Source organism: Tigriopus californicus, chromosome 11 (assembly GCF_007210705.1).
Source record: "Tigriopus californicus strain San Diego chromosome 11, Tcal_SD_v2.1, whole genome shotgun sequence".
In the NCBI taxonomy this organism is placed as follows: domain Eukaryota; kingdom Metazoa; phylum Arthropoda; class Copepoda; order Harpacticoida; family Harpacticidae; genus Tigriopus; species Tigriopus californicus.
In genome coordinates this window covers 6,146,824-6,159,485 of record NC_081450.1, presented here as the reverse complement: position 1 = coordinate 6,159,485, position 12,662 = coordinate 6,146,824, and the positions used below count along the sequence as shown (strand labels likewise).

General features: G+C 43.0%; 1 protein-coding gene across 1 annotated transcript in view; it reads left to right on the top strand.

Moving 5' to 3' along the window:
- The first annotated feature begins 8,958 nt into the window (after positions 1 to 8,958).
- The window catches only part of LOC131890731 (protein sax-3-like), a 26,810-nt gene continuing 23,106 nt past the window's right edge, over positions 8,959 to 12,662 (top strand). Inside the window, exons 1-3 of the mRNA XM_059240141.1 lie at positions 8,959 to 9,247; positions 9,312 to 9,475; positions 10,168 to 10,315. Of these exons, the coding sequence (XP_059096124.1) occupies positions 9,172 to 9,247; positions 9,312 to 9,475; positions 10,168 to 10,315 (388 nt within the window). The 5' untranslated portion in view covers positions 8,959 to 9,171. The remainder of the gene's footprint in view (positions 9,248 to 9,311; positions 9,476 to 10,167; positions 10,316 to 12,662) is intronic.

Sequence of the window (12,662 nt, the reverse complement as noted above, 5' to 3'; positions counted from 1 at the left end):
TACCTCAGAAAGTTTGCCCACACTCATTCCAGCACGTCCCACTAAGTCTGAACTCTCCTCCGGACAGACACAGTTACGTTTCAGACTCTTGTTAAGAGTGAACATTGGATTTGGCCATTCACTGCTAATCTTAGGAGGGAGAGATAACCAACGAGTTTTTAGACGAAAAGCTCCCTTTTGGGGATTGCTGAAAAATGTGCAAATTTGCTTGATTTGCTGAACTCTCTAGAATGTCGTCGTTCCATTAGTAAATTTTGTTTGGAAACACATCATGATCATCATCTAGCAAGTTTTCACCATGAAAGTTGATATGTACATAAGACAGTTGGTAGAAGAGGGGCTTAGTCGGTGGTCACGCACAGTTCCACAAGGGGTCCATCCTTTAATCGCCTTCAGCGCTCTTCATGGGTCCAAGGGTCCTTTCTGATCTGCCGTCCACTTTGGGTGGATCCCACCTCAAACATGGAAATCGACATTGATGAGGACAGTTTAATGGACCCACGTCAAGCCTACACCGAGGAGGAGAATGGGGTTCACTTCAGAATGGGGACTGCAAATATTGATAAAAGAAGACGAGACTTGAAACAATTCGCATTCATTATAACTTATTCGTATAAGGAACCATGGAATGACACAACTTTCACACTTTATTCAAGAAGAACAAATTTTTCCATCAATTATGGAGTCTGTGTTCAGATTTGAAACAAAGGTCCCTGACTTGATGAGTATTATCAAAGGTGGCTTGTTTACTCTGGGAGAGTCCTCAAAGTGGATCGGCCATCGACAATCTACCGTAGTGAGGAAACCGTGAGTGAGCTGAGTGTTATGCGATCCAAATCAAATTGCAATTGAGACAAAAGGTAAACTTGATTATGCACCGAGACACAGGCTGATGAGTGTCTGGGTGCGACATAGACCCTTGAAGAGCCTGGCGAATCTAATCAGACGGGTATGTCAGCATTTAATGAAAATTTCACGCCTAACATCTCTTTTCATCACCAAAATTGTTTTTTAAAGTCCTAGAAACCCTGAGCAAAATCACGTTTTTGTGCTTTTCTGCGAGAAAAAAGAAAGGAGAATAAGAATAAAAAGAAGCCGCGGTTCTCTTTCATTCGGAAGTCTATTGTGGAAATCGTAGTCTTTGAATAGCAATGTCAGCTTTCCATGAACGAGACTAAAAATGCCTCATTGTCACTCAGATGTCATCCATGTAGCAAGTCTTTGTCACCAAAATGACAAGCGGAAAAAAAGGAAAGTTCTGTTCATATTGTGGAGATTTTTCAATATCAGATTTCAACCTAATGAAACAAGTTAACTGGGCGGATGCTTTCTTGCGATTCAAGCGCCACGTTTTTTTTTGAAACAGACATGGGCATGTCAAGCTTATTTGTTCCATCCATGTTCCACCCGAGACCGGCAGTGACAAATTGTGAGTTGTGGAGCCGGTGTCGAGATTTTTCCGCCAAAAGAAGAAAAATGTCAAATGAGTTTGTCAACAACAACGAGCGCCCTCATCAGCTCAAGTCGTTTACATTTTTCTCAATAAAGAGTCAAATTTTTGGCATACAGCGAAATGGAGACAAACAAGCACTCATTTGTCCGGGCACTCGGGGATCGTTCATTTTGTACCAAGAAGAAAGGGTTATAGGGAAAGGAAATCATTTTACATGATTTCTCCCCTCCCGAGGTGTTCAAAATTCAAGGCAATAATAACCTCTATGAATCAATGTCGGATGATTAAGATTCATTTGTTTATCCATCGATCTATTCATCGTTCTGACACATCGGTGTGATCTGATGTATTCGCCTGGAAATTAGAAAGTGACTTTCTCGGGCTCAGAGACTGCGGATATTCCCATTCGCACACTACTGAAAATTTCCCCGCTGCTCCTTTCCCCAAAAAGGTCGGTTCCAAGAACTTTCGTTGTTCCAGCCTTTAATAATTCCTGGTCCCATTCTCTCGTTCCCTCCTTGTCCGGTGTGCTGTCCCTTGGGTTTAACGCTGGACTGGTCATTCATATTTCATGCTCAGCTGCAAATTGTCTCCACAATTCATGAGCTTTGCTGCATGTCCGACCCGTAAACCTCGTACTATGCAGGCACAAGTTGGCCCATGTGTATACGTGGAAAAAATCTCAGGCCTTTTTCCAATTTGTTCCCAAGTATTTGGGTGGAGGAGGGAGGGGGGACAAATCCTTGTTCGGGCTTCAAAGAAAGAGATGGGGCATAAAAAGAAATCAACATGAACACATCAACGCCTGCTTCGCTTAAACAAGAGATCTGTCTGACAAGCATGCTTGGATTGGAATTGAATTTATGATTCGCAAAATGATGGGACAAGGGGAGGTCGGTCGGTTCGGCTCCTTGAATTTGAAGTTTTCTTCAAGTGACTCCAGCTGTTGTTCCATTATCAACAGCATGTTCTCATGACAGTTTTTACAACCACGTTTCATTTGGCATTGCTCGTTCCACCTTCGTGGCAAAGTTTCTGTCGAGTAGGAGCCTCCTCGACTTTTTTTCCACATTCAAGTTTTATCACATGATGAAGAAAGGAACGGCTGAGAAATGCAATCTAGTCAAGAAGAAGCCAGAGAATATTGGACTAATATCATGGGAATGTCCCCTAAAAACGCATTTGTTCCAATGCTCACCATCAGGAAGAGCGAGTCGAAATCCTAAAAGTTCCTCTTTTGGGCTCCAAAGATCAAAGGCTATTTCCGTGGATGGAGTCGATTAAGAAAGCATGGCTTCCAATCAATATCACATCAAAAAAGTGCCCTCAGCGATTCGCAAAGGGTCTCTAAGGAGGCTTTTCCAGACTCTAGGAACTGGCGATGTGTATGTAGTGTGTAGTATACGTAGGAGTTCTTTCTCTATCTTTCGGGTGTTCCCCGGTTCCAATCAGACCCATTTGAATTTCCCCAATCGGGGGAATTGAAAAGAAATTGCTGAGAGCGGAGAACGAGAAATTTCTTTCTCTTTCCCTTTGGCTTTGCCTCCTCAGATCCGAGAAAAGCGGAAAGAATGACGGGGAAACACGAAATTGAACTGAAAAGAATCAGAAGGCAAAGCAATCTTGATGGCCACTCATTCAAGGCTAAGAGGCCAATTGAAAGCCCAGGGAATGGAATTTCTATTCAACGAGGAAAGGCTAAGGATAAAAAACTCTCTATTGTCGAGTTTACCTACAGGAGCTTCAGTAAACAAAACATTTCATGTCCTGGACTCTTACAGTCCTAATTCACGGCAAAAACGTGGGTGGATCTTGGAAACTCAACCGTTTCCTGGATTTGAGAGGCTGATGATTCCTTGTGGCCTTCATAACCTGCAAATCATGATTGCCATTACTCGCGAAATGACTCTTCCTTCATTACTCCAAGCTAACCGCTCAGCCAGATATAGCTTTATTATCCGTGCACGGAGGAAGTTAGCATGTAGTTAATTTGGCCCAAGTTGCATCTTCGTTGAGAGACGATTCTCCATAAATACGAATGATTGCTGCTTTTTGCAATCCTCCAACCTCTTTTTTACGTTGGAGATGTTGTTTTAGAAAAGGGAAGCGAAAACCGGACTACCTTGGCTGAGTGGATTGTTCAAAGTTTGCCACTGAAATTGCCTCCAGAAAAATGGAGGGTCCAGGAACAAAGCGAAATGCCTTTTCGCTCTTTTCCCCGCGCAATCTGTCGATGCCCTCAAGAATTGCTGTGCAAAAAGATTGGGAGATAAATGCATTCAGAACCACCAACATAAAGCGTTAGGCCAGATTTGTTCGCTTTTATCTATATCGCATTTACACTCAATGTCCTTGACCTCGGTACCTTGGTGTCAAGTCCCTTGGAATCGCCCACGACATGGTATTACAAAGGCCGTTCCAGTTTTGATATACTTTCATCCTGGTTGATCCTCACGAGCTATGAGTGTTTGCCATCCGTAAAGGACCCACAAACTTTGGAGAGTTTTATTGCCGGGATGAAAAGCCACTATGTCCTGTACTGTCGAATGCCATGAAGGCGTAGGCAGCTAATCGGGTGCGAAAAAGCGAAATAATTCTTTCCCGACTTTCTGCATTCTCCGTCTCATCTGGATATGATCGAGAGGCTCAAACGTTCCCAAACTTTTCCGTCAATATGATCATTCTCCATCGTTCGTTCATTGCCCTCTTGCATCATGAAACACTGTCCCAATCATCGTCTTGACTTTGATAAACGACTTCATTTTATTACAACTCGACAAAAATGGCCTTGCGCCTAAAGTCCGTCGCTTTCTCGGGCCCAAGGCTGCGTCGACAGCCCCACTGACTTCGACTCATGTGCTCATGTGCTACAACATTGGCTTGGAATGTCCGTCTTAAGAGCCAATCTCTTTTCACCGAATGCCTATTGCTCCTCCTAAGACTTGTAGTACGAGTACGTAGTCGTGCTAAGTGAAAAACTGACCTTAATTCGCCTGTCGAAATTCACGCCAATGCCAATCTGTCAACGTAAAAGTCTCGAATCGACAAAAAGACATGTCAAAGGCCATACACACGCCTTTGCTATAAAGTTGTTCCACATAGCCAGAGCTTGAACTAAAGATCGAAAGAATCTGGTTGGAAACCATTTATTGGAGCACGTTTCTAAATGGGGCAAAATTGGCCAATATCTGTTCAGGTTCCATGATTATGGTCATCAATTTAAGTGTTATAGGTTCCTCTTTTGTAGAATCCTCGGGCGATCCTTGCCCACTCAAATCCGATAGGGTGGGCTCGCAAGCTTTTTTCCTGCTTCACACACACAGACGGCAAAATTACATTGTCGTTTTGTTGTGCGGAATGAGCTTTCTTGAGTAGGATATCAGACAGGCTTTGTGGGGCCAATTCCTTAGACATTAGTTGTCTCAATCATTTCTTAAGGGCAAAAGAAATAATCTAAAAATTTTATATCGAGTAGCCTGGGAAGGGACTTGGGTCAGTTCTGAATTTTGTTTGCAGAAAATAGACAGCATTTTGTCGAATCGAGAGGCATCCTTCTTGAGTGCCCTCATGTCATCAACAACTAAACTATCATTGCAATGGTCCTAGCGGGTGAGATGTGAATCACAATGCACATGCTTTTGATTTTTAGAATTTCTATAGGGTCGAAAGCCATCCAAATTAGATTTTCGTTTCAATGCCGAGCGTAAATATGTTTTCTGTACATGATACGTACTCGAATGATCTTTTTATCATTACTTAAGAGTGGCGATTTTTGTATTGAATCTAGTCGGACAACATGAATTTGTTAGTAGATCCAAATTTTCTTTTCAAACTCATCAAGGTTTGATTTCAATCAAATGTCTATTTTCTTAATAAGGAAGCTTATGGCGTGACAGTTTCAAGATCCCTCTGTGCTGGTTTTTATATTAAACAACCGGACTCTATTGGGCATCTTCTTGATCGAGTTGTTGACGTCGGTGGGGTCCAATTCCGGTGATTCCGACTTGTTGAGTTTGAGGAATGTCGCCCGATATCGAAGCACCCACGAAGTACGAAAAGCTGAAAAAGAGAAAGCGAAGAAGAGGGGGGGAGGGATTGGAGAAAGACGAGATATGGCTCGCTTGGCAAAAGGGGTTGCTAATGGCAATAATGTAACTATTTCAAAAACGTTCACATACCTTGCTTTTCGCATCTTGACATGTGTAATGGCTATTGGTGCCGAGCTGACGACTGAACACAAGGCCTAATCATTGGAGTTCCAACAAGAGCGGAGGAATTGTGTGGCTAAAACTGCTCAACAAGTCCAAGTCGTGAAGGCAATCTCTTATTCATTGTTATTGGGCTCTTCAGAGATGACAAAGATGGAAATTTCGCCCTCTTTTTCATTTCACCCTCATCCCTAAAACTGGCTGGGATGGTGGACCGGGTCGTTGAATGATCCCAGAAAACGAGGTTTCAGATCAGCGGAAAGGGGGAGGACGGAATTGAAGGCCGGAAAATATGTAGCAAACACATTACCTAGTTTGAAACGAGACGAGGATGTGATTGAGTCGGCTTAAGCGTGACTCCTTAGACAGGGGGATCCACAAGAAACGAGGGGAGGAATGGAAAAGCACTAAAACTCCACAGTAGAGAATCAAAATGATGTTACGTAGATACTTTGATTTATTCAACAGACAACAACGATTCTCACTTCGTCAGAGTCTTCTTGCCCATTAAACCATTGATCCTAGTTTTTCGATCTTGAATCTTTGGAATCAAACTTATTCGCGCAATACAAGTAAAGGAAAAGTATAGCATTGTACAAAAATGGACCCAAAAAAGAACCTCATTCAGTTTTGGTACTAAGGTAAAAGCTAACATACTAAGCTCATTTCCATAGTGATTAGGAGGCAATTGTTCTTTTCTCAAAGCCAGGCATTCAACTTGACCTCGTGGCACTGTCAGTTATCGACAAGTGGAAGAAGATAAGCATATCCAGAAAAGAAAGTGACCTTTGCATCGTACAATGTGTGTCTCGAGCCTGTTTTTACCTCCTCTTCTTCCTTTCTCGAGATTTTGGGGGCACTTGGGTTCTGTAATATTTTACACTTTGGTACTCATCTTGGCGACACAAACACTCTTTCCCCAACGCTGGAGGCTTATCCCCGGTAACGTGTTTCCAACAAACTTTTTTGAAAGACCATTAACGCCACGAGGGTTGCCAGATTGCTATCAAGTTTGAAGGATATTCAAACCCATCAATGGCAATTCCATCTGATGGCTCAACGTTTGGGTTTCAATTATACAACCAAATGGAACAGACCCTGATAATCTCTTTTCTTTGTTTGAGATGAAACTTGGGAATCCTGGAGCGAAGTCGAGTGCAAGGGCTTGTCCAACTTGAAAATGATCCAAAAATGGGAACTATTGTAAAAGGAGATTCATGAATGGTGACACCCTTACTGCCGACAAAAGCGAAAAATTGGATTCATTCAAATTTGGTAATCATGAGCAATTCGACAACAATGGTTTTTCAGACGTAGTTTCACAACCATTTCCAACTTTTCCGAAGTGTAATAGTAAAAAATACAAATATTTTAAGAAATGATCTATTTCGCTTTCCCATGTACATCGTCTTGTTTTAATGTATTTTACAATGGGATCATTGTAATCGTCGATTTCTGTGCTTAATCTAAAACCCTGTTCACATTGGTGGATTTCATAACGCAAAAAAAGCAAGATAGGATGTATTCTGAAAACAAGATGAACGAAGAAAGCTCTTGATGGATTTTTACTGCAATGACAAAATATAATATCGAGGCCCTATGACACAAAGAATTGTTCTTAAACCAGCGTTTTTATCAAAATTATCCATTGAGTTATCATTTATGTATTGAGAAAATACATTTCCATTATTTTATTTGGCATCAGCGCATCATTCAAAGGTGCCACATTTGTTGCAATTTCCGACAAGACTTGTTCCTGTTTTGATGACTTTAGGTGGGGTGCATAAGTTTTCATGAGAATTGTGCGCGCTTGAGTGGCTGAAGCCCGCAGATATTTGACAGACTACCAAGCTACCACTACACTCAGAACACATCTCGCAGAACTATCAAATTGAGAACAAATACTTTGGTGGAAACTTTGCGGTTGAGTTGGGCCAGAGGAACAAGTCCCACATGGAACAACCTCAACAACGCTTAACAAGGTGGAATAGTACAGCACATACCGAGTGTAGTAATGGTGGTAGTGGTAGTAGTAGTAGTGATGGTGGTGGCGGTGGTGGTATGGTGGCAATAGTGGTTCAGAAGAGGAAGGAGTCAAGCCTTCAGGAGTTGTTGACTTTTCCATCAGAGCTCTCCCTACCTAAAGTAAAGTCAGGGAAGTCGCTCAAGTCGTTTCGTAAGGAACCCGCCGAACCAAGTTTTCCTAAAGTTTCCTACGACTTCGACCTCCTTCACCTCTTGTTCGGCGAATGGCTTGACTCGACTGATATGGAACAAGAGGTACAATACAGTACAACAAGCTACTAAGGCATTAACAAGCTCAACATAATTAGACCTAACCCGGGGTCTTGCGCATCTCCAGATTAGACTACATACATTGCTGAGACCATCCCAACAGGGCAAACTAGGCGGGAGCATCTTGTTAAACCCGGATTAGCACGAGGACATTTTTTGCTGTCCTCCTAAGTTTGCCGAGTTATGATATGTCAACATCAATTTAATGTCGCTACGAAATTGTTCCCCTTTTTTGTCGCTCAAACATTCTCCTCTTCAGTGCACCGGTTTGGTGGTTTGGGATGCCAATCAGGAGATGGCATTCTGCCAAGATCAGCCAAATCAAGGGAGGCATGCCAACGCCAAGACACCCACGATAAAATGGACTAGAGCGAGAATTTCGTAGCCCCAAGCCAAAGTCAAAACCATATATGGACTTCCGTTCAATTCCATGAGACGAGTCCATGAGACGAGTTCTGGTTGGAACCGAAGTCCACAAGAATTCACGTTGGATTCTAAATATGACCTCATGCTTGGTTTAGTATAAGGTTAATATACATTTAATTGATGGGCCACACACAATTGAGACCAATCGTTGAGTTCAGTCTGAGGCTGGGTTTGTTTCGTGTCTTGTGGAGATTGGCTGGCAGCTTTTTTGGCTGGCCAAGATTCATTAGAATGACAACGAAAAGGTCCATTAGAGGGCTAATGACAATGTCAACTCTAGAAACACCAATCTTGTCTTGAAGACGAAGACTGAATCCCGGGAACGAGGGGTGTACGGTTGGTCGAATCTCTCGAGAAGGAATAGCAATGATATTGTCCTATCGATCCAAGAGCGATATCATCTTGATGAAAATGTGTTTGGCCAGACCGTTGGCCATTAATCCGCTTTTCTCTCCCCCTTCAAAGAAAACGAGATAAACCTCTTGTCAACATTATTGTGTCGATACAGCAGAGCAGCGTGTAAACCGCTATCTACTTCTATCTCATGGTAGCTCGAAGACATATATGTTCGTAGTAGCCCAACTGCAATGTGAAGATCATTCTCATATGATTATTCTTCATCATAAAGCACATGATCCCGGTCCACGAAGCTTTCGTTAAGTTCCAAGTTCCATCCGCCAAAGGCTGAGGCTGAGAGTTGCTGGCGCTGCCTTTCTGAGGATCCAATCATGTTGATTGCGCATGACGATTTAGTTTCCTCGCTTCAGTGAATCTGTCCATCCACAGATTATGACGATGAGACTACTGACATGGAATAGAATTCATGAACCACGCCGACTACTCAGACATGACCAGCGGAAAAGCTGTGAGCTTTTCGGGGTTTCATTATCTGACTCTCCGACTATTGAATATTATTCTCCTCATTTTAGGTCTCAGTGCGGGTCCACCCATTATTATTGAGCACCCTCAAGACTCGTCCGTGGTGCGGAATGAGCCTGTCACACTGAGATGTGAAGCCCAAGGCGAGCCACAGCCGCAGATCAAATGGTTCAAAGACGGCGAGCCCGTGATAACCGCTGCCACTGACTACAAGGTGAGCTTACCTATGCATGTCTAGAAGGTGAATTTCCGATGGCTAAGCAGTGCAATAAAGTGGTTGGTGATCAACGCCCAGGAAATCATCCATGGTTCAGTTTAACCATCTGAATGGTCGACCGTCCGTCCATGGCATACCAAACACAAGTGAATGCATGCCTTTATGAATTGCCAAAATTTTAGTATGGATAATGATTATGTACGAACACTTTTGGGGGACTTAGTAAGCCACCCGATCGAACATTTGTACTTTTGTCAAAATGCTGCAGATTTATAACATAATTCCAATGGCATTGAAGTTTGCTAGGTCATTCAGTAGGCAGTTAACCAAGGGTTATCTCATTTGAAACTATACAGAGAATTTCTTTAGCCCATAAGTTAAACTTTGAGGACAAGCCCCCCTTTTTCTTTCCACCGTATGTGTTTTGTATTGGGCCACAAATTACGCTCTTTAAGTGACATATAACATCAGATGTCAATTAAGAATGAATCCAAATCTGGAAATTCGATTTGAAACGTAGACTGAGGAGCTTCTGTTTTCAAACCAAAGACGTTTCGCAAGACTTGGGGCCAAGACTAGGCGTTGGTTTGCTTCTCTTGACAGATAGCTGTGTCTAAATAATCCATGACCTAGTCATCCTCTTCGAGTGAAGCCCACTCCAACTGATCCCTCGCATCTTTTGTTTGCAGTCCCATCGCGTCCTCCTGCCTTCGGGTTCCCTGTTCTTTCTCCGGGCCGTCCAATCGAAGAAAGAAAACGATGGCGGAATCTATTGGTGTGAGGCCACCAACACATTCGGCCAAGTGGCCAGCCGGAACGCCACCTTGGTCGTAGCAGGTCAGTCGGTATCTCATGAAATAAACAACTAGCCTTTATTCTGGGCACGAAGGGATGTCTTTCTTTCTCGCTCCGGGACCGGAGAAGGGATTTCGTTTGCTCAAAGATAGGATACATAGAAGGAAGCTAGCGATAATTAGCTTGAATTTTGATCTCCCTCCAGCTCGTAAAGCTCTAGCTCCTTCATTGCTCGTCGTGGCTAATAGGGATCTCGGGGTATTTGGTTCGAGAGCTCCTCATTCTCGTCTCCATCCTGCTCCCTTCGGCATTGGAAGTAAATTTGAAATTTTCTCCTCTTACTCCTCCATCCAAGTTTCAGAGCCCAAGAAGCATTAGCTCTCCATAAAAAGTCCTCTTAATAAGCCTAGTTCCAACATCTACCAGGCGTTGGGTTTCCATGCTCCTTAAGCCCATTTCTCGTCGACAAATATGGAAGAGGGCTTGAAACGTGTGGCCTAGTTATAACTCACTCACCTTGGAAACGGCAATGATCCGCAAGTAAGATGGGTAACGACGACAGGAACAAGTTCGACCAATATTCAAGTTGTTTCTTTGAGCATAGTTCAAGAGAGCATGGAATGTAAGAGACTGAGTCTACCTGAGTACATGTTTACTAATCGGGTTAAGTCATCAAAAGTCTTCCATCCCCTGCTATTAGTCGTATGTGAAACGCGCGCACCTCGTGCAGGTCGTTCCTTAGTCTGTTTCTTCTTCAAAAGTTCTAAAAGCTCAAACAGCAGCTTTAAGGGCCAAGATGCTCTCAAGTCTCTTTCTTTTCTCTGCCTTACTCACCCCCTCCTCTGTCCCATTCTTACGTGTTTTTTTCCCTGAATGGAATTTGTAAGGTTCAAGAGCTCCTCCAACCACCTCTTCGACCGCGAGCGCCTCTGCCAAGAAACAAACTTCATTTCCAATGGAAAACTTTCGAAACTCCCGTTTTTCATACCCAGATTATTATGAGCACCGTAGAACCGTAGAGGCCACCAAACTTCCACGTATAGCCGTGAGCCATCTTCCAACTAACCTCAGATACTAAATAATCCGAACGTTCCAACAACTCGCTCCTGGTGAGCTAGCTTCATCTCGACGTTTTAGGCCAAATATCTCTAATTTCTGGCGTTTTATTGACAATCATTGTGAACCAAGAGGCTAACTTGAAGACATCACGACCACGTGTGGCACTCCGTTACCCTCTCAATGCATCCAAAATAATGCAAGAAAGAGGCCCGATGGAGCCATATTGCACTGAACCGTTTGTTTCTGCCTATTGGCTGTAATCAATATTTATGCTTTTGATAAACATGCAACACTTTGTGCATCCAAGAAATCCGGTCATGTTTTTGTGGACTCCTCTATCCCATTTGGAGCACTTATTCATTTTTCATGATCATATCAAACCTCCAATCCAAATTTGAGAGGAGTAAATTCGAGGAAAACTAATATAATAAGTATTTCAAGTGATATTAAATCTATGTCGAGGCTGAATCGATTCGAGACATCCACATTCCATCGAAAGAGGAAGATGACGACCCATAACATATCTGGCATGTGCCTTCTAAGCAAATATATGCATATGATCCCAATATCGTGATGGAAGGGGAAGGGGATCCATAGAGAACATGGAGTCAAGTATTGAGGAGGAACGCGAATTGTGTACGTACTAAAAAGGGGTTTGGGTAATCAGGGCCAACACCAAAGGTCCTTTGGCTTGGATCACCCATGGAGAATGAGAATAAGAAAGACCACCTGACAGCTATTTAATACTCTTGTCTGACATTGGCAAACCTTTCACCAACAACCAAGTTAAAAAAGACAAGTAGCCAGTAGCTCCAACTTTACCATGGTAATCAGTATTATTGTTAAAACTTGCCGGAGCTCCTTTGACAAATAGATTGTCAATCTCCCTTGTTGGGGGTTCTGACTGGGTGACTTTATCCCCCCTCCCCCCTCCCCCTTGGAAAACAATGTTGATCGTATGAAAGGGTTTATTTTTTCAAGACCTCCTCTTACTCCTCCTTTTTTATTCCGCTCCCCTCTTTTCTTGAGCTTCACAACGCGAGCTCTTTTTCATGCCAAGCTGCCAAGTTATGAAAAGTAGTGTAATACGAGCTAATTTGTTCCTTTATCGAACACCATGGAACTTGGAGACGCGAGACCCAATGCCTATTTTCGTTCTCTCTGTTCTTCCCCCTCCCCCTCCGGGTCTCTGTGTCTATCTAGCCATTGGAGAGAGAAATTGCAGTGGAAATTAGTGCTTTTCAAGTTTCCAAGCAGGTCCCGACGAGTACACAAAAAATTGTAGGGGGAAACGAAATGATGGAGATGAGGTACGTACGTCCTATCCTGT